General features: G+C 36.3%; 2 protein-coding genes across 2 annotated transcripts; both read right to left on the bottom strand.

Moving 5' to 3' along the window:
• Positions 1-60: 60 nt before the first annotated feature.
• On the bottom strand, positions 61-3,917 carry LOC105974778 (putative 26S proteasome non-ATPase regulatory subunit 3). Its single transcript, XM_012999929.2, has 8 exons — positions 3,626-3,917; positions 3,077-3,267; positions 2,534-2,662; positions 2,293-2,429; positions 2,139-2,193; positions 1,941-2,051; positions 1,432-1,671; positions 61-779 (listed from the first exon to the last, which is right to left on the bottom strand). Exons 1-8 carry the CDS (start codon positions 3,711-3,713, stop codon positions 267-269), a joined length of 1,464 nt encoding a protein of 487 aa, XP_012855383.1. The 5' UTR covers positions 3,714-3,917; the 3' UTR covers positions 61-266.
• Positions 3,918-16,487: 12,570 nt separating this feature from the next.
• On the bottom strand, positions 16,488-19,297 carry LOC105974821 (cytochrome P450 CYP749A22). Its single transcript, XM_012999982.2, has 5 exons — positions 18,922-19,297; positions 18,604-18,827; positions 18,281-18,513; positions 17,397-17,763; positions 16,488-17,037 (listed from the first exon to the last, which is right to left on the bottom strand). Exons 1-5 carry the CDS (start codon positions 19,208-19,210, stop codon positions 16,609-16,611), a joined length of 1,542 nt encoding a protein of 513 aa, XP_012855436.2. The 5' UTR covers positions 19,211-19,297; the 3' UTR covers positions 16,488-16,608.
• Between the last annotated feature and the right edge of the window lie 442 nt (positions 19,298-19,739).

Raw genomic sequence — 19,739 nt, forward strand, 5'->3', positions numbered from 1 at the left:
ACCCTGGTTCTGCCTGTGCTTCCATGTTCCCTTTTAGAGTTTTAAACATTCAAGTCAAAGTTACAAACTCTTAATTCATATATGATGGAATAACATTAGAAATTCCAAGCTCCCTATTAGAGTTTTTGGTTGATCATGTGATTAAAGTCCGAAAACGAAACATCATATATAATCATCGAACGCAATTTGATAATTTTTCGTGCAAAAAAATTTTGAGAGAGAGATAATTAATAGGGCAACGAACAAACAAACCTTACGAACACGCATCAGAATTCATCATCATCTTCTTCAGCTATATGTTTAGCAAGCTCTTGCTCTTGCAGTTGTCTCTCTCTCCTTTTCTCTGCACTCTCCTTTTCCTTGTGCGAATTAGGTGGAAAACGTAGGGCCCGCACCGCTTCGTTGTGCATATTCAGACAAAAGGCAATCCTCGAATTAAAAGCAATTTGAGGCTCGTTTGTGGAGTAAATATCTCCAGTTTCCTTTGATAGCATCCATCCATTACCATGATCCAATGTCGCATCAATTGCGCCGTCTCTAATTGCTTTCGACACAATACTTTCGGCATCTGCAATTGGATTTGGCGAATCCAATCTTAGCTTCTTGGCAACATCGACTAGTGAAATCTTCGAGTATGAGATGCTAATGTTGCGTAAGCCAGTTCTGATTACATTGTGCCGTAGCCGAACTATTAAATTCTTTGTTCCGTCGGAACTGAAGGTGGTGGCGAACTTCTCGGCCACCGACTTAAAGAGCTCCAAGTCTCCAATCCGAACAGCCTAAAAATCCACACACGATAATACATCAGCGCCAAATAATACATCAACTGAAGGTGGTATGCGTATACTTTACTAAAATGATCCCAATGGTAAAAAACCAGGTGGAAATCGGATCAGAATATTAGCACAAACAAAAAATTAAAATATTTGGAAGTGGAAATTTATTTCCAATTCGTTTCAATTGAAAAAATTGGAAATCAGAATTTTGAAAATTGGAACGAAAAAACTTGATCCAAAATCAGAATTTTTTTGGATCAGAAGCAGAGGAATACTGAAATCCAATTCTACAGTCAACGATAAGTGTAATTTTCGTAAAATAATTGGAATTTTAGGAAATATTTATGGAGATTAAATTTGGATCGAAAATCGGAAACCAAACTTTCAGAATGAAAGAATTTTAATCTAAAATCAGAAAATTTCAGATTGGAATTGGCGTAAATCGGGATTTCCGTTTCAATACTGACCCCTTGAAAATTGAAGCAAATTTGTCTACAATTAGACAATGAAATTCTCTTATCGCCAACTAAGTTAAACGTTGAACAAAAAAAATAACTTCAAACATAAGCCTTGTGTTTACATTAAACACGAGGTTGAAGGTGTAATTTGTGGAATCCATCAATAGTACTAAAAACTTCAAAATTATTGCACTCACATTTGTAAGCTCAAAGTATGGCCTCAGTGCTTTTTCCATCCCTTTCTGCATAAAAACAGTTCTTTCTGGAATCTCCCCAAGTAGGAGGCGGACAATCACGGCCCATTTGTTGCATTGAACTCGGAATCCAAGAGCAGAAATGGGTGCTTTCCTAGCAGCTTGGAGTAGGGACTCTTTAGCATCAGTGTACTCCAACTGAATTGTCCTTATCTTTCCAAGATAAAACAGGTACCGACAGAACTACAGAGATATACAGACAGGATCAGAAAATTTATGTTTACGTATACACAAATTATGTCGAGAACCAAAACAAAGAAAAAGTAACAATGATATTGATATACCGAAAGTTAAAGAGAAAAAGGCAAACGGAAACACGATAGCAACCTATACATGCTTGAAAAAAAACTACATGGAATTTACATTTGTTTCCATTTCCTCCATCAAAGATATTGAATGGTTATGCTTAAAGATAAAACAAAAAATAATGGGAAAAGTATCTTGAGATTTACCTGTTGGTTTGAGTGAGCTTCAAAACGAGGAGCCTTTGATCTCAATTTCTCCGCTTGATCATACAAGTTGTAATGGAGGTAATTCCTCAACAATAAATTGAGAAGAGTTTCCTGCATTACGTGAGCTTGCCATCAATTACAAAAAAAACACTACACCAAGATGACAAACTACTAAACACTCCCGTTAAAAAAACAAACCTGCCCTAACTCATCATGGCGAAGAGTTGCCGTTCGGTGCAAAGCAAGAAGATTACTGTTAAAAAGAACATTCTCCATTACATACGACAACATGAGTTAAGAACATTAAAACAATGTAAGCAAGAAACTCAAACTAAAATTGAGATACACATACCCTCGTATTTCAGCGAGATCACCAGTAAGTTCATAGCTTAAGGAGTAGTAATAATAAAGCCTGGATGCTAGTACATCAACAGTTCTTCTATTAAGGTTCCTCAGACGAGCAATGCCACCAGAAGAGCAAGCCTTCGCCTGAAAGCAAAAAAAAAAAAAAAAGAATCATCGATAAATTACAAAACGTTAAGACATCACTAAAATTGGCAACCCTAGAGATGTTTGATCACATACAACAATACCTCGCTATATCTCTTCTGATCAATCAAAAATATTAGAACCACCAAATAGCAGAAGATCTCGAGCTCTGGCAAAGAGTGTTTTGTTGGGGCAGATGTTGCACTATCAACTTCCATATCATGCCCATCCTCCTACAAGCATCAAAAATCCCTTCATTAACTGAATTTTTCAGACAAGACTTATTATACCATTTCCCAAACAAGTCAATTCTGGGCGGGAATTTATTGATGAAGAAATACATCTAGTCTTTGTTTTATAATTCTTTGAATGTAAGTTGTAACAACAGTAACACATCAGAAGTTGACATGCATCAGAACAAAAAAATTAGATATGCAGAACCAGAACTTGATGTTAACAAAATTATGACCATAAGAAAATAGGAAATAACTCAGATACTGTGAGTTTGAGACCTAAATTAATCCACTTAATTAATTCAAACCTCTTTTTTACCAACAAAATAAGCAATTTAGGGAAAAGTTCATACAAAAAATTTAAGTATATTGACTTAATATTTCACGTAATCATTAAAATGTCCAACTTCTTACCTTAGGAACATATGAAGACAAGCGCGAATGCACATCAGATCCAGGCACAAGGGCGAAATTGAGAAATGCAGAAAGCACAGAGGCCTTCAGATTTTTTCTCAGCTGAATCGTCCACCGAATAGCCCTCACAATCCTTCTGACTTCCCGTGTGTAAGCCCCCGTCTCAATCAGTGCAGCAATATCCTTCAAACCTAATATAATCAACCCGGAAACCCACAAATTCGATACCAAAAAATGCTACAGTCAGATTGGATCCAGGATTTGACCAACAAAAAAACAACACAAAAAAAGCAGCACTCTTTTTTAAATTAAACTTTCATAGAAGAAGAATCTTCAGTATCAAAATAAGCATCCATAATTCAAACTTTTAAATAGCAGCCGAGTAATTTTAGGAAAACCTCTCGTAATTGTTAACTAATACATAATCAAATTAAACGACTTTAACATCAGTTCTTCTTCGCTTAACGTACAGCGAAATCATGCATCACTCGGAATCTAACAATCATCAACGCAAACAGAAAAATGTACGCCTGCAGATTAAACGCTTACACTGAAGAGTGGACGGAGAAGGGGAGGTGAGTGAACTGGACGGCGTAGGCTGCTCCGGCTGCTCCTTCATCTCAACGTCTTGTGTCATTGTCGTAAGAAAAAATGAGAAATTAAAGTCTGTAAATTGATCTGAATGCTAGGGTTTCTCCGAATACGAATTGGGGAAAATGCAATCTCTGAATTGAAATTGGAATTGGAATTGGAAAAGGGCAAATTCTCTGCTGCAAAGAGAGAGAGAGAGAGAGAGAGAGAGAGAGCAATACTTTCTCTCTCCATTGTAGCAGGTCGGTCCATCATATAAGTCAAGCCCATCTGATCGATATAGCAGGCCAGCCCATTCTTGGAGGCCTCTAATTTATTTCCCCCTGAACTTAGGCTAAATTATGAACCCCCCCCCCCATCTATCTATAATTACTAAACTCCCCCTGAAACTTGTTTCCGTCTTACACCAACCCCCTTCCACTATGGAAAAACATCCCTATCGATCTATAACTACCAAAATTCCCTAGGGTTTGTTTTCGTCTTACACTGACCCCTTTTCGGTGTCATTCTTCACGGAATTTTTTTTATTCCAGATAATATTTCTCAAAAAATACCAATTTTATAAGTTGTTTCTAGACAATACTAGAAAATATGAAGAAAAAAAAACTTTTAGGAGTTTTTTTGCATTAATTCGGACTTTGGGTGGACTTGGTTGGACTAAATAAATATACATGTATAATGTAGTGATTTTTTTTTTAATGGAGGGTGGACTCACTTATTATTTTTCTATGTTTTGTTCAACTACAAATACTTGAATTTTACTTTTTATATAAAATTAAAATGTTAAAAGTTACAGAAGCACAATACAAACTCAATTAAAAGAAAATTAAAATTTGAGGAGGTTAAGGCCCCCACTGGCCGTACACTGGCTTTCTCACTATGGGTGCGTGCTATATATACAAGTAAGGGTGTTGGTAAATGAGTAGAGCCGACTCGTAAGCTTGATGAGTCAGCTCGAAAAAAGTTCAAACTCGAGTTTTTCAAGATCGAGCGTTTTCTTAGTTGTTCATCAACTCACAGGCCAGCTCGCGAGCCTTCTTTTTATTTTCTTTTTTTAATTTTTATATATTTTTTTTATTTAAAAAATATATTATTATAATATATACTAAAAGTATTAAAAGAACATATAAAGTTAAAAACATATATAATTATAGTTCATTAATTATTTTGTAATTTTTTTATTATAATATAAGTAATTTTTAATAATAAAAGAAAAAAGAGCTTGGGCTCGAGATTGTCAAATCGGCTCGAGCTTGAGGTCGAGGCAAAAAAAAATATACTATACCTGAAGAGCTCGAACCTGCCAAAACAGCCGAATTTGGCTCAAGCTCGGCTCGTTGACACCCCTATATACAAAGCCAACTTTAAAGATTATAATATGATAAATCAAAACAAAATAATGTGGAGGACTTAAATATAAGAAATGGAAATATGTATTCATTTACAAAGAAGTTTGTACATACGTTTTGTTTACATGAAGATATATATATATATATTGATGATGCTAAAATATAGCTCACCTAGGGTGGTGTAGAAAATGAGCTGGGAGAGCAAAGCAGATCAGTAGCTTGACAATTTGATGATCCTGAGGTACCTGCGATCAAAGAACACACATGAACTAAGCCGGGGGTTGATCCGGCGGAAACCCCTCCGACGCTCAAGTCAGACGTGCTGATCATAGAAATAGTCCAGAGAATACATATTATCGTATTGCTCAGTTAATAGGACGTACCTTAATAAAATGAGTAAAACCTCTATTTATATGTCGTTTATTGGGTTGGGTTTGCTTTGTTGGGCCCAAACCTTACTTGAAGGTGTTTGGGCCTCGGTGATATTAGTCTTCGATATTGGGCTCGTAGCCCAGTAGGTAAAGAAATTGTAGGCCCATTGGGTTGGCCCAATTAGGCATATCATTAAGCCCCCCACTCTCGAGTCGATGTGGGGGCCATGTTGTGATGGGTCTCAAATCGTGTCGAGAGTAAAAATTGTAGAAGTCGATCGTTGGCGTATGGCCTAATGGTATGCGAAAACGCGTTGGAGCGTGTGTCGGAGGGGCGTGAATGCGCGTTGGTGCATAGCGCGACAAGGTCGTCGCGATGTAAGTTAATTGAGTCGTCGGTTTTGTCCCGCGACGATGTAGTAGCGAATTATCTCATCGTGGGAGTTGTTTCGTCGCGGGGTAATAGTGTTGATCGAGTTATCTCCTCGTGGGAGTTGTCTCGCGATAATGTAGTAGCACGGATCAAGTAATCTCCTCGTGGGAGTTGTCTATGGGGTAATCGAGTTGATCGAGTTATGTCCTCGTGGAAGTTGTCTCACGATAATGTAGTAGCACGGAGCTAGTATTCTCCACGTGGGAGTTGTTATTTTTCGACATTGTCGATGTTTTGACGCGTTGCTTATATGTGTTTACATATAGCCTTGTGCGTGATGTACTTGAAGAGGGGATCAGACTCTCAAGATTTTTTATGGGGGTCGTGCCCCTTGTTAGACCTCGTGGGTCTTAAGTATGTTTGGACCGTGGCCACGTTTTAATGAGGGACCCGTCGAAAACAAGTAGATAAATTTGAGTAATCAAGCTGGCCAGGCTATATAGATTCTCATAATATTTCTAAGTGTTTCTAGGGTTGTAATCGTGCTAACTTGAGCTTGCGATTACATAGTGAGTTTCGGGTGAGTTGTCTCCTCATGGGAGTTGTCTCGCAGCGAAGTTGTAGAATCATTGGATGACGCACGACTGACGAGTGTGCGGATTGATGTCGCTCTGAGCGATTTCTCTCCTCGTGGGAGTTGTCTCGCATCGAGTCTTATTATCGAGTGAGGTGGCTGCACGTGGGAGTTGCCTTGCAACGGATATGTAGTGTCGAGCGAGTTGGCTCCTCGTGGGAGTTATTTCGCTGAGGGTTCGTAGTACCGAGCGAGTTGGCTCCTCGTGGGAGTTGTCTCGCTGCGGGTTCGTAGTACCGAGCGAGTTGGCTCCTTGTGGGAGTTGTCTCGCTGCGGGATGTGGGACAGAGCGAGTTTGCTCCTCGTGGGAGTTATCTCGTTGTGGTTTCGTAGATCCGAGGGAGTTGGCTCCTCGTGGGAGTTGCCTCTCAACGGGTTATAGTACCGAGCGAGTTGGCTCCTCATGGGAGTTTTCTCGCTGCGGGTTGTAGGACAGGGCGAGTTTGCTCCTCGTGGGAGTTGTCTCGCTGCAATCTGCGGGACGGAGCGAGTAGTCTCCTCGTGGGAGTTATCTCGCTGTGGTTATGAGACCCGAGGGAGTTGGCTCCTCGTGGGAGTTACCTCGCAACGGGTTATAGGACGGAGCGAGTGGTCTCCTCGTGGGAGTTATCTCGCTATGGTTTCGTTTAACCGAGGGAGTTGGCTCCTCGTGGGAGTTGTCTCGCAAGCCCCCCACTCTCGAGACGATGTGGGAGCAAACTCGAAAGGGCTACCGGATCGTATTGAGAGTAGATCGGTGTTGTAGTCTTGCGTTAATCGTTGGCATGACGTGGAGAAATAATTTTTTTTATTTTCCATTAGATAGCGAACGCAATTTGGTAGGTGCGTTAAAGAGCTCGCGCAATTTGGTGGAGCGCGTTGAAATTCTCGTACGATTTGGTGAAGCGAGTCAAAATCTACGCGCAATTTGGTGGAGGGCGGTGAAAGTTCTGTGCGATTTAATGGGAGCGCGCAGTCCAAGGGCGCCTTGGGAAAGCGCGCGCGCGTGCTTGCGCGCACCCCCATTAAATTTTTTTTTTTTCTTTTTTTTTTTTTTTCTCTCTCCTGCTGACGCGCGAGCGCGTCAGCGCGTGTGCGCCACGCGCGCCTCCTCCTCTTTTTTTTTTTTTTTTTTTTTTTTTTTCCTTATTGCTGACGCCCGCGCGCGTCAGCGCGTGGGAGCCACGCGCGCGTGCTGTGCACGCGCGCTTCCTCCTGCTCTTTTTTTTTTTTTTTTTTTTTTTTCTTTATTCTTCCTTTTTCTCACTCTTCTTTATTTTTCTTCTTCTTCTTCTTTTTCTTTTTCTTATTTCTTTTTTCTTCAACTTCTTCTTCTTTTTCTTGTTTCTTTTTTCTTCAACTTCTTCTATATTTCTTCTTCTTTTTCTTTTTTTCTTTTTTCTTCTTCGTTTTTTCATCTTCTTCTTTTTTTATCTTTTTCTTCTCTTTTTTTTTTTTTTTTTTGTTGATATTCACCCCTTTGGGGATGTTCTATTTTTTGAGTAGGGAGATTATCCTCGTTCCTTGAGATGGGATGTGCACCCCCTTGGGGATGTTCTATTTTTTGAGTAGGGAGATTATCCTCGTTCCTTGAGATGAGATGTGCACCCCCTTGGGGATGTTCTATTTTTTGAGTAGGGAGATTATCCTCGTTCCTTGAGATGAGATGTGCACCCCCTTGGGGATGTTCTATTTTTTGAGTAGGGAGACTCTACTCGTGTCTTGAGATGTGATGTGAACCCACTTAGGGTTGAAAGGTAAGGGTCATGCCCAACCTTAGGATGGGGATAACTGCCCACTGTAGGATGAGGCGCTCGAGACCTATGGTCTGAGGTGGATGCGCACGGTTGTGCCATTGGTTCGCGCGTGCGTGTCTGACCCTTTTTTCTGTTTTTGAAGTAGGGACGTGAAACACTTGATGGGATGTGAAACCCCTTGGGGTTGAAAGGTAAGTGGATGTACCACCCTTGAGATGAGATGCCCCACTTTAGGATGGGATAGCCCCCCATTTAGGATGAGGCGATCACGAACATCTGGGGTGAGATGCCCAACCTTGGCGATGCCCAACCTTAGGATGGGGATAACTGCCCTCGGGAATCGTGCCCGATTTTTTTTTTTTGGCGATATATGGTGCCACTGATTCAGTGGCAGCACGAGTTGAATCTTCCGTGATCATACGCTGAAGGTCTTCTTCGGTTATCTGAACCGTTCGAGAAGTAAGTAGAAATTGATCATGTTGAGGACCCAGTGGGGCCTCACGAGGAGGAGCGTTGGCTCCTGCTATGACGAATGAAATGTTTTGGGGGCGATGTGAACCCCCAGAGAGTCGATAACCCTCGGCGAACGAAATATTTTGGGGGCAGATGTAAGCCCCCAGGGAGTCGACAACCCTTGGCGAACGAAATATTTTGGGGGCGATGTAAGCCCCCAGGGAGTCGATAACCCTTGGCGAACGAAATATTTTGGGGGCGATGTAAAACCCCAGGAAGTCGATGGCGGTGGTGCCACATGTGGAGCAGGTGCTGGTATCGCGTTGGGAGCATTTGCTCCCATCGTGGCGATATATTGGATCACGGCCTCTGTGGCAGCGCGAGTTGAAGCTTCTGCTCTCATGCGTTGAAGCGCATCCTCGGTTATTTGAACCATTCGAGGAGCAGGGAGTGATGGATCGGCGAGTGGTGGGTCCCGAGGGGGGATCACCTGAACCTCGCGAGGCGGATCCATGAGATGGGGAGGAGGTGGCAAGCCAGAGCCTCCACGAGGTGGGAGGTTGTTAGCTGTGTCATTTTCTCTCCGAGCAGACGCCTCAGGAGGATCTTGTTGGCTACGTGATCTGGTTTGCATCGTTCCCACAGACGGCGCCAAAATGATGATGCTAAAATATAGCTCACCTAGGGTGGTGTAGAAAATGAGCTGGGAGAGCAAAGCTGATCAGTAGCTTGACAATTTGATGATCCTGAGGTACCTGCGATCAAAGAACACACATGAACTAAGCCGGGGGTTGATCCGGCGGAAACCCCTCCGACGCTCAAGTCAGACGTGTTGATCATAGAAATAGTCCAGAGAATACATATTATCGTATTGCTCAGTTAATAGGACGTACCTTAATAAAATGAGTAAAACCTCTATTTATATGTCGTTTATTGGGTTGGGTTTGCTTTGTTGGGCCCAAACCTTACTTGAAGGTGTTTGGGCCTCGGTGATATTAGTCTTCGATATTGGGCTCGTAGCCCAGTAGGTAAAGAAATTGTAGGCCCATTGGGTTGGCCCAATTAGGCATATCATATATATAATCAAAATATCAGAAAATGTATTGCAAAAATAATTGCACGAAAGATCATATCCACCATTACTACTTTAATATACTTTTCCAGAAAATTATTCATGCTTTTCAGAAAATTACTTGTCCTATATTTAAAAAAGTTATTATTCTTGCATTGTTCAGAATATTGTATTATTTGCTTGTACGGTCATTGAAGTAGTACATAGTACATAGGTGGAATCCCTGTTTGAATTAATGGAAAATGATTTCAGACAACGACTGAAACATTACATGTACACTCTTTCTCTGTCTTCTCCCTTTAATTTGCATATATAATTTGTAAATTGTAAATTGCAAAAAGCACCCTTGTGCAATGTCAAAATAGCAAAAACCCCCTGTAATGGCAAGAAACGTAACATGAGGGGTGAAACTCGGATGTAATGGATCGGATAGGAAATCGGGAACTCCAATTTTTTTTTTTTTATATATAAATTTCAATCCCAATCCTAATCCAAAAGAATTCGAAAATATCAGAAATTGGAATTTTAGAAATTAAAATGAAAAAACATCGTTCCAAAATCGAAACTTTTCGGATCGGAATCAAGGAAAATTGAACACTTTGTTCCAACTTTCACCCTACGCAGCACCATTTACTAAATTACACAATCACTTTTTTTTTTTTAATACATTTATATATTATATATATTTTTTTACTAGTCAGTTGGGATGAAGGACCAGGTGGTAGAATAATCAACATCAATTGATGTGGAAACGCAATTATTAAAAGTAAAAGATGCATAAAGCACTAAATCAAGATAAGCATATCGAACTTAATTAAAAATAAAAAATAAAAAATAAAAAATAAAAAAATAAAAAATAAATAATAAATAATAAATAATAAATAATAAATAATAAATTCATGACTACTATTCAAGTCTTTGTTTAGTAAAATATGGTATTTATTTTGATATTATAAACCTAACATTAAAGTAAGACCAAGACTATATGACATCTCTCGCAAACATGATTAGATTCATCTTAATTGGTTTCTGGTTCTCCTAAATTAGGGTAAATTACAGCAACCTCTCTGAGGTATGGTCAAATTACGAAAAAAATACCTTCATGTTTTGGTAATTATAACATTCACCTATCAATTATAAATCTTCTTACACGTACACCCTTGCGGTGTCAAATTTAGTGAAATCTTCTAGATTATATATAATATTCTCAATTTTTGTACCCATTTTATCCCATTCGAGCTCCACGTTTTGAAGCAAAATGATCGTAAGATGTGTTTTTTGACTTGTATATATAAGATAATTGTGGTGCATCAGAAACTGCATTTTTGCACAAAACAAGTACAAACTAGAGCACATTATTCCACGGAATTTAGAAGATTCATAGTTGAGGAGATAATTGTAAATTATCCAACATGAGGAGTTTTTTCATAATTTGATCATTCCTCAGAGTTGTTGTAATTTACCATAAATTATGATGAGAAAAACAGAAAGATTGTAATTAAAATAATGAAAAAAAAGACATTAAACAAAATCAAAGCATTCATAATTACTTTAATTAAGCTCATTAATTATTGATCATGAAGATCTACACAACACACACATATATATAATTAGACTTACAACACTTGAAACACAACATATACATATATATGTATATAGAAACTCCATAAAATGCAAGATCACACATAAAATTAAACAACAGAAAATCTCTTATGGAGGGCTTAATTAATTTCTTGAATAATTATTTTTTGCCACGTTGTTTGCGAAAGTAGTCGGACGGATTTTGCTCGAAATCCTTCCTCGGCATGTAGCGGCCACCCTGGCCGGGCGCTTTCATCATCTTTTCCGGTTCTTTTTCCGAGCTCCCGAACCACTTCGCTATGCCCCACACCGCCAGCGCCGCCGCACCCACCACCAGAGCAGCTCCTCCTAATCCTTCCTCCTCCTCCTCCTTCATCTTTGCTTTCGATGAACTTCGTCCTCCACCGCCACCGGCCGATGCCATTCTTAGCCTCGGAGATTTCTATGTAATGAGTGAGAGATACACTCTTTTGTGTGTGTGTGTGTGGAAAAGTGTAAGATGAGAAGGCTATTTATAGAAGGGCCTTGCGGTAGGAATATTAATGATAATAAATAAATAAATTATTTAAGATTTAGTTATAAAAATCTCCATATAATTATTGTTTCCAAAGATTATATTTACGAAGCTCCCTCGAAATAACAGACCGTGTAAAAATCGTACCAAATTAATTAATAAATAGTAATTTTTGCTTGTAAGTTACAAATAAATTAGGGTTAGGTGTTGGACGAAATTAAATTTCAAAGGAGATTTATGTAATATTTTGAACATAAAAGGGTCTATATGTAATGAAACCTAACTTTGAGGGAGGTTGGTGTAATTTTCAGACTGAAAAATTAATATTCTACTTGGTACCGAGGATAAAAATATTAGGATAAAATTCACTCTGCACCCTTAAATTATGGGATGTGCAGCAAGCACACCTCTCAATTACGAAATGTTGATTTTCTTGTTACAAGCAGTTATTATAGCATTTGCAATTATTAAAATTAAAAGTAAAATAATGCATATAAAGCACTAAATCAAGTAAGAAAATCGAGCTAATTAAAAATAAACAATAAAAATAAAAATTAAGTACACTTTGCAATACTTCAGGAGTAGGGGGTCCTAAAAATAATAAAATAGTGACTACCATACAAGTCTATAAATTTTGATAATATAACATTAAAGTAAGACCAAGACTATATGACATGATCGATGGCAAAGAAAGTAGAACCTCTTTAAAAACGTATTAAATTATTAGTTCGATAAATTAATATTTACTCAAATTGATAAAATTTTGCTAGTCTCGACTGTATTAATTTATAGAGATTTAACTGTAATTAATTAATGTTAAAGATAGGGAAAATTGTGAATATTGATTTAAACTTGTAGACTACATCTCTAAATAGTAAATACTACTCCTTAGCTTGATGTTTGTCTTTACTTGGCAAAATACACTTCTTAAGATGCTTATTTAATTTGTAAATCAGATATTAAGTTTATGAATAAAAAGCAGTACAACTTATAAATGAAAGATAAAGACTAATTAATGCTTAAAAACACTTATATAAATTAGCCAAAAGGATCATCGGCCAAATATGCCCCACACCACCTTTGCCGCCCCGCCTACAATGACAGTAGCAACTCCGGCCACCGGAGCCGCCACACCAACTACAACAGGAGCAACCACGGCCGCCACAGCCGCCCCTGCAGCCGCGCCCACCGCAGTAGCCGCTGCATTAGCCGCAACTTCTGCCGCTGTATTCTTGTGATCTGTCATGATTAGTTTTTGGCAGAAATTGTGTGTTTTCTTGGTTCTATTACGACAATAAATTTATTCGGTTGTGTAGAAGAATGGAAAAAATGAGAAGGATATTTATAGGGGCTAAAGGGTAATTAAATTAATTCCATTTTATAACACGTACGTGAACTTATGATGAATGCATGGAATTTGAAGCGACGTCGTTTTTCATCACTTGCATGAATATGGATATAATCTAAAGAGTCTTCTTTTTAACTCTTTGTTTTCACAGTGGTCAAAGTAAAACAAAAAATATTGTAAACATTTAATGAATCTCTTGAGCTACACACAGATTAATTAATTAGAGCTAATTAATGACGAACAAAAGTGAAAATAATTCATTGATTAGGGCTAATGATCAAGAAAATGTACACTACAGAATACAGTGCATGTAAATGGAATGTTGTGTTTTCTTTGGAGAGGAGTAATTAGTAAACCAACGACGGAAGCTTGATGAGCCGGCTCGAAAAAACCTCGAACTCGATTTTTTCAACATTTTTAAAATGTTCGAAAAATTTCATAAATTAAGAAAAAAATGAGAACACCTATTTATATTTATAAAATCACAAAACTAAAACTAGTCATATGATAAATTCTAATATTTTAAAAATAACTAAAATGGTTTCAATTGCACTAGCTATTTTTAAATACCATAAAATTCTAAACCTTTGAAATGATAAAAGTCACAACTCGGGAAGAAACTAGCTAATTTTTTTTATGTGACAAATAACAAATGAAATACTTTGAATTAAACTGAATTCGGAAATTAAATTGAATTCAAAATTGGAAATCCTAAATATTTTATTTTTATATAATTTGAATTACAATCCAAATTTCTGAAAATATCAGAAATTGGATTTTTGGAAATCTTGATCATTTACTAAATAATTCCTTAATTTCTTAATATATCTAATCCCTCATAACATTTATATTATTTTTAATTTTTTTCCACCAATAATTTAAGGTTATCTACTTTTAAAATTTATATAATCCAATAATAATTAGTTTTATTATGCTACTTATCTTATGAAAGAAAGCTATAATTTAAATTTAAAAAACTATTGCATTGACTTTTGAATTGATCAAATTTAATCAAAATTTTTTCCCGGTTATTCCATCAAATAAAAGTGGCGATATACTAATTAATGAAATTATAGTATTTTAATATTTAAGATACAAAACAAATGATATTTAAGGGGTCAATTAACTTATAAGTATTACAAAAAAAATATTAAGGGGTAAATGTTTATACATGTTCTACTTCAGGGGTGCAATGTGTATTTAACCCTAAAAATAATGAATTAATCAAGTCTTTGTTTAGCATATGGTATATTTTGATCTCAGGCAAAGAAGATTCTCTTATTCTCCGAAATAATTCTGATGAAAACATACAGGTTTTAATTATAATCAAAATACATTAAACAATAGTAAAGCATTCATTAACTCCAGAAAATGCAAGATCACACATAACACAACAGAAAAAAAAAATGATATATATATATATATATATATATATATATATATATATATATATATATATATATATATATATATATATATATATATATATATATATCTTGGAGCTTAATTAATTTCTTGAATTAATTTTTTTTGCCACGTTGTTCGCGAAAGTAGTCGGACGGAGATTGTTTTAAATCCATCCTCGGCATGTCCCCACTCCCTTGCCCCGTCTCGTCCGGTTTATTGTTGAACAGCTTCGATATGTCCCACGCCGTCAGCGTCACCGACACCCCGTCACAACAACGACCCCCGTCTTTGCTTCGGACGAACTGTTTCCACCACCGCCATCGGCCGATGCCATTTTTAGCGTCTACAAAGTTTGATATATTAGCACTATTGAGTTTTTTCCTTGATTTCTATGTATCGTGAGATACACTCTCTTTTGGGTGTGAAAGATTGTGAGATGAGAATGCTAACTTATAGAGGGGCCTGCGGTTGGAATATTATATGAAAGGTGGAATATATAATATATCAAGACTTTTCACTCTTTTATTGATAATAAAATAAATTAATTAATTACAACTAACTCTTTAGTTGAGATTATATTATATAAATATCCCCATATTGTTTCCAAAAATTATATTTACGACCGTGAAAAAATCATAACAATCACCGTTCTTTTTCTTAATATAGTACGAAATAAATAAATAAATTGTGATTTTTGCTTATATGTTACAAATAAATTAGGGTTAAGTGGTGGCCGAAATTAAATTTCAAAGGAGATTTATGTAATATTTTGAACATAGAAGGGTCTATATGTAATATAATTGAACCCAACTATATTATATAGAAAATAGGATTGGTGTAATTAGTACCAATTTATTAATTAACATATACAATAATGAGTTGAGTAATAAAAAAAAAAAAAATTAAAATTGGATCTATAATTAATATTTAAAAAATAAAATATACTAGAATTATAATAAAAAATAAATTTATAGTTTTGTGACATGGACATTTGAAATACCACTATTAAATGAAAGATCATAAAAAAAAAAAAAAAAAAAAAAAAAAAAAAAAAAAAACTACTTATCGCCGCTGCGGCGGGAGTGGCGGAGCTCCGGGGCGGCGGTTTGATGATCGTTTTCCGATGGTTGAGAGAAACCGGCCACAAACTCTAATATTTCCTCCACGGGTAAATCCGCCAACGCCACCACGCTGAGCAGATATTCGATTATTGATTGCGCTTCACTGCCGCCCTTCGCCTCATCATTTGCTTTGGCTGCACTATTTTCTCCGGCGGAAGCCATTATTATCAAGTTGTAATATTTCGCAGTAGTGTATTATAGTATGTTAAAGATGTGTAATATGACAAAGCTCTATTTATGTACTTATAGAGGCTAAAGGCGGAATCCGAAGAGTTTTTATATGTTGAGGAATTTGTTTATCTTTTTTTTTTTTTGATTTTCGTCGATTTCGATCTGAAATTTCAGTTTTTGAACAATATTTTCACTATGAATTTTGAATTTCCACTTTTTCGAAATCTTTTTTATTCAAATTGGAATATATATGAAAATTAATTTTCCAAATTAACTTAGAAATTAGAAAAATCAGATTTTTTTTTTCTTTTAAAAAATAAAAAGTACATATAGTATCAATACTTATTATGCATTTTTTATTTTTTTTAGGATTTAGGACTATATGTATTATGCAAATTATAGTTTAGGTAACAAATTTTTTGGAATTTTCTGAATTTTGCCAATTTCGATCCTGAATTTTTTATTTTGGAACATGTTTTTTCATTCTAATTTTCCGATTTTTCGATTTGTTTTACGGAATGGAAATTAGTTTTTCACTCCAAAAAACAATTTAGACTTTTCTCAAAAATGATAGTTTCGATATGATACGTCCGATTTTCATCCCTAATCGTGCCTAGATACAATTTTTTTCTTTTAACAAATAATAATCCTGGAATCTGAAGCGTTATTTAAGCATTCTGATTCAGTGAATGAGAGAAAAATCAACCGTTCATATATCTACATAACAAAACTAATATCTAATTAACTATCCACTTTACACACATTAAATTTAAAATTTAATATAAAGTTATAATAATAATAATAATAATAATCAAATTTTCTCGAGAATAACTTGAATCCCATGCTGTGGACGAATCATAAAAACCTGAACCGGCGAATGAATATAGCCCGGCGAAACAATCAACCTATACCGCCGCAGAATCATCGAAAGCGCTATTTTCGCTTCGGTTATCGCAAAGCTCAGCCCGACACAAGTTCTTGGCCCGAATCCGAAAGGCAAAAACGCCACCGTATTATCATTACTCGCCTTAGCAATCCCTTGTCCGAATCTCTCCGGTCTGAAAAAATGTACATCTTCCCCCCATATGTTTGGATCATGTTGTAGAGCCAATGGAGAAATGTACAACTCCATTTGAGGTGGCAGAGTTATTTTTCCTAACGTAACTTTCTTGTCGACTTTTCGTTTAATTGCCGGCACCGGTGGGTATAGTCGTAGTGACTCTTCTATTATCATATTCATCTGCATTAAAAATAAAAATAAAAATAATAATTAATAAAAAAAAAAATAGGGCAAATTACGGTCACCGCTGAGGTATGACCAATTTACGAACCAAATCGTATATTCGGTTCGGTAAACGGTATGAAATGTTGGCGTACCGAAATTTCGGTTCGGTGTTACCGATTTAACATCCCTAAGTTTACCTCTGAAGGGAGTTTTTCGTAAGATAATACATAGTTGAGGGGTGGCTGTAATTACTCAAATAGAAGGGGGGGTTTCGTAATTTGACCATAACTCAGGGAGTGGCCGTAATTTTGCCCCAAAAAATAAAATATGAATTTTGGTTTTATTTAGAATTTTTGAAAGAATATATTTCTTACAATTTTAAGCCTTGAGATGTTGTCTGGATTAGGGTTTGTTGTTTGTCCGAAAGATTCGATCGTCTCGTTTCTTGCTTTGTCTTGCCATTCTTGATTGATAGCTAGAAGGAGGACGGTCCATGCAAGCAATGACGTTGTGGTTTCGTGGCCTGCAAAGTAGAATGTCTTGCATTCGTCGACTATGTCTTCAACCGACATTTTCGTGTTTTTATTCTGATTATTATTATTAGTTTCCAAGAGTTTTCCAAGAAAATCGTTTCTAGAAGTTTCTTCCGTTTCTCGTTTTGCTATTATTCGAACGATGCAATCACGGATGCCTTGCTCGAGTTTCTCCGATTCGTAATCGTCTTTGCTTGGCAAGAATCGACTGTGCAAGAAATAAAACACCAGAAAATCAAGCTAAGGCTCTGTTTGGATCAAAAGAAAATACCAAGTAAAATGGCGAATATACTACGCGTAAAATGGCGAATATACTAGCCATTTTTCTTAATCTCTGTCGATCCCTATTTTTCTCCGTTCTAGAAAACAACCCAATTACGGAAATAGTTCACCTCTACATCAGAATCTCAACAAATATGTCCGCTTCGATAAAGAAAATAATTTCCCACAAAATTAATTTCGTCACCATTTTCTTTAGTAACCGAATATGTACACTATAGATTTTTCAAATTCTTTGTTTTCATTTGCTTCTCAGCATTTTCATTTTCCCGATTTCAAAATTCACGAACCCAAACAGAGCCTTAAGAGTCATGTAGAAAATGAGAGAGAGAGAGAGAGAGAGAGAGAGAGAGAGAGAGAGAGAGAGAGAGAGAGAGAGAGAGAGAGAGAGAGAGAGAGAGAGAGAGAGAGAGAGAGAGAGAGAGAGAGAGAGAGAGAGAGAATGCCTGATGAAAGGTAGCTTAATTGTGTGAGCATTTCTTGAAACAATGAATGTCAATTTCATCAGCATATCAAAAATACTCTTCCCTTCCAAATAACTACTCCCAAAAGCCGTCTTCGAAATGATTTCCGATGTCAATAATCTAAACTCTTCAAACACCTCAATCTCTTTCCCTTCATATTCTTTCCATTTCTCGAGCATCGTCTCCACACTCGTAATCATTTCCGGTATCATATTCTGCAACATCATATTATTTATTTAAGAAAAAAAAAACTTCTTACACGCTTTTTCTTGTAAAAAGACCGATAATTTATAACTTCGTCTTACTTTGAGGCTGTCTGCATGGAAAACACGATTAGCGAGTTTTCGCATGTTCGCCCACTTCTCGCCTTTCGATGACGAAAGCCCATCTCCCAATAACTTCTTCGCATGCCCTTCGAGATTTATTTTCGGGTAATTTTCGTCTTTATTGTTTAATATTTCCTTAACAAGTTCTGCTTCCGTCACTACCAGCTGTGCTTGTGGTCCATACCAATTTAGAAAGTTTTCACCTATATGCCAAAAATTGACAAATACATTTAAATTTTTTTTTTTTTTTTTTTCGTAAGAACGATGAAAAAACGAGGATGTAAGAGAACGAGTTACCGTATAAAATAGCCCACGAATGCACATGCGGCAGAATTCTCGGGAATATGTTATGCGATATATCGTGCATGGATTTTCCCATGGTTTCTTGTCTCATGTCGATAATCTCTTTCGTGTTTCCGTGAAGAAATTTGTACGGAGGGCCTTCGATACCTTGACACCTCATCGTTTTCTGTATTCGAATCGGATTCAACCATACTTTGTTAAGGAATTTAACCAGAGTTAACAACAGAGCATAAATGGTGAGAGATATGGAAAACAGGATTATTATTTTTACAATAATTGCCATCTATTAAGATATTATGAGTTATACTTATGACAGTGTTAGCAGAAATCTTATATGAGTTTTGAAGATTTTAAGGATGTTTAAATGTTTAATTAATATTTTAGTTTCTTATTGTCTGAAAGATATTATCTTGTCATTTAGATCTCCATTATTGATTAAAAATTAGCATAAATGAAAAATAATTAGCAATAATTGTACTAGACAGTTTAATTTACTAATAAACTTTTCTGGACCACATCTAGTTTCTGTCAGTGATTTTTAAATAAAATCTCAAAGTTCATTATTAAATCAGAATTAGGTATGTGTTCAAATCAAGAAAATGAAAGTTCTGTCTGCTTTTAATTTTATAATTTTTTTTTATAAATTTAATAGCATCACCAAAATATATTTATTTGTTAGATGACTGTATAGTTATTTGTTTTAAGTCCAATGATCACTTTCAATTGTGACTTGCTACCAAATTTTGAGGTGATCCTTAATTAGCTAGACAAAAAAAATCCATCCATCAAATGATATCACGATTTATACGATG

Source organism: Erythranthe guttata, chromosome 5, assembly GCF_056151865.1.
Source record: "Erythranthe guttata isolate IM_541 chromosome 5, IM_541, whole genome shotgun sequence".
NCBI lineage: Eukaryota > Viridiplantae > Streptophyta > Magnoliopsida > Lamiales > Phrymaceae > Erythranthe > Erythranthe guttata.

What these genes read in the sequence shown, in the direction of transcription:
- LOC105974778 (XM_012999929.2), bottom strand. Translation starts at nt 3,713, where the DNA reads ATGACACAAGACGTTGAGATGAAGGAGCAGCCGGAGCAGCCTACGCCG. An exon ending in GATCTCGCTGAAATACGAGG is followed by an intron (nt 2,194 to 2,292) that starts GTATGTGTATCT and finishes TCTTTTTAACAG; the next exon opens with TAATCTTCTTGCTTTGCACC. An exon ending in AAGCTCACTCAAACCAACAG is followed by an intron (nt 1,672 to 1,940) that starts GTAAATCTCAAG and finishes ATATCTCTGTAG; the next exon opens with TTCTGTCGGTACCTGTTTTA.
- LOC105974821 (XM_012999982.2), bottom strand. Translation starts at nt 19,210, where the DNA reads ATGGCAATTATTGTAAAAATAATAATCCTGTTTTCCATATCTCTCACC. An exon ending in TTCGTGGGCTATTTTATACG is followed by an intron (nt 18,828 to 18,921) that starts GTAACTCGTTCT and finishes TTTGGCATATAG; the next exon opens with GTGAAAACTTTCTAAATTGG. An exon ending in ACATCTCAAGGCTTAAAATT is followed by an intron (nt 17,038 to 17,396) that starts GTAAGAAATATA and finishes TTTTTAATGCAG; the next exon opens with ATGAATATGATAATAGAAGA.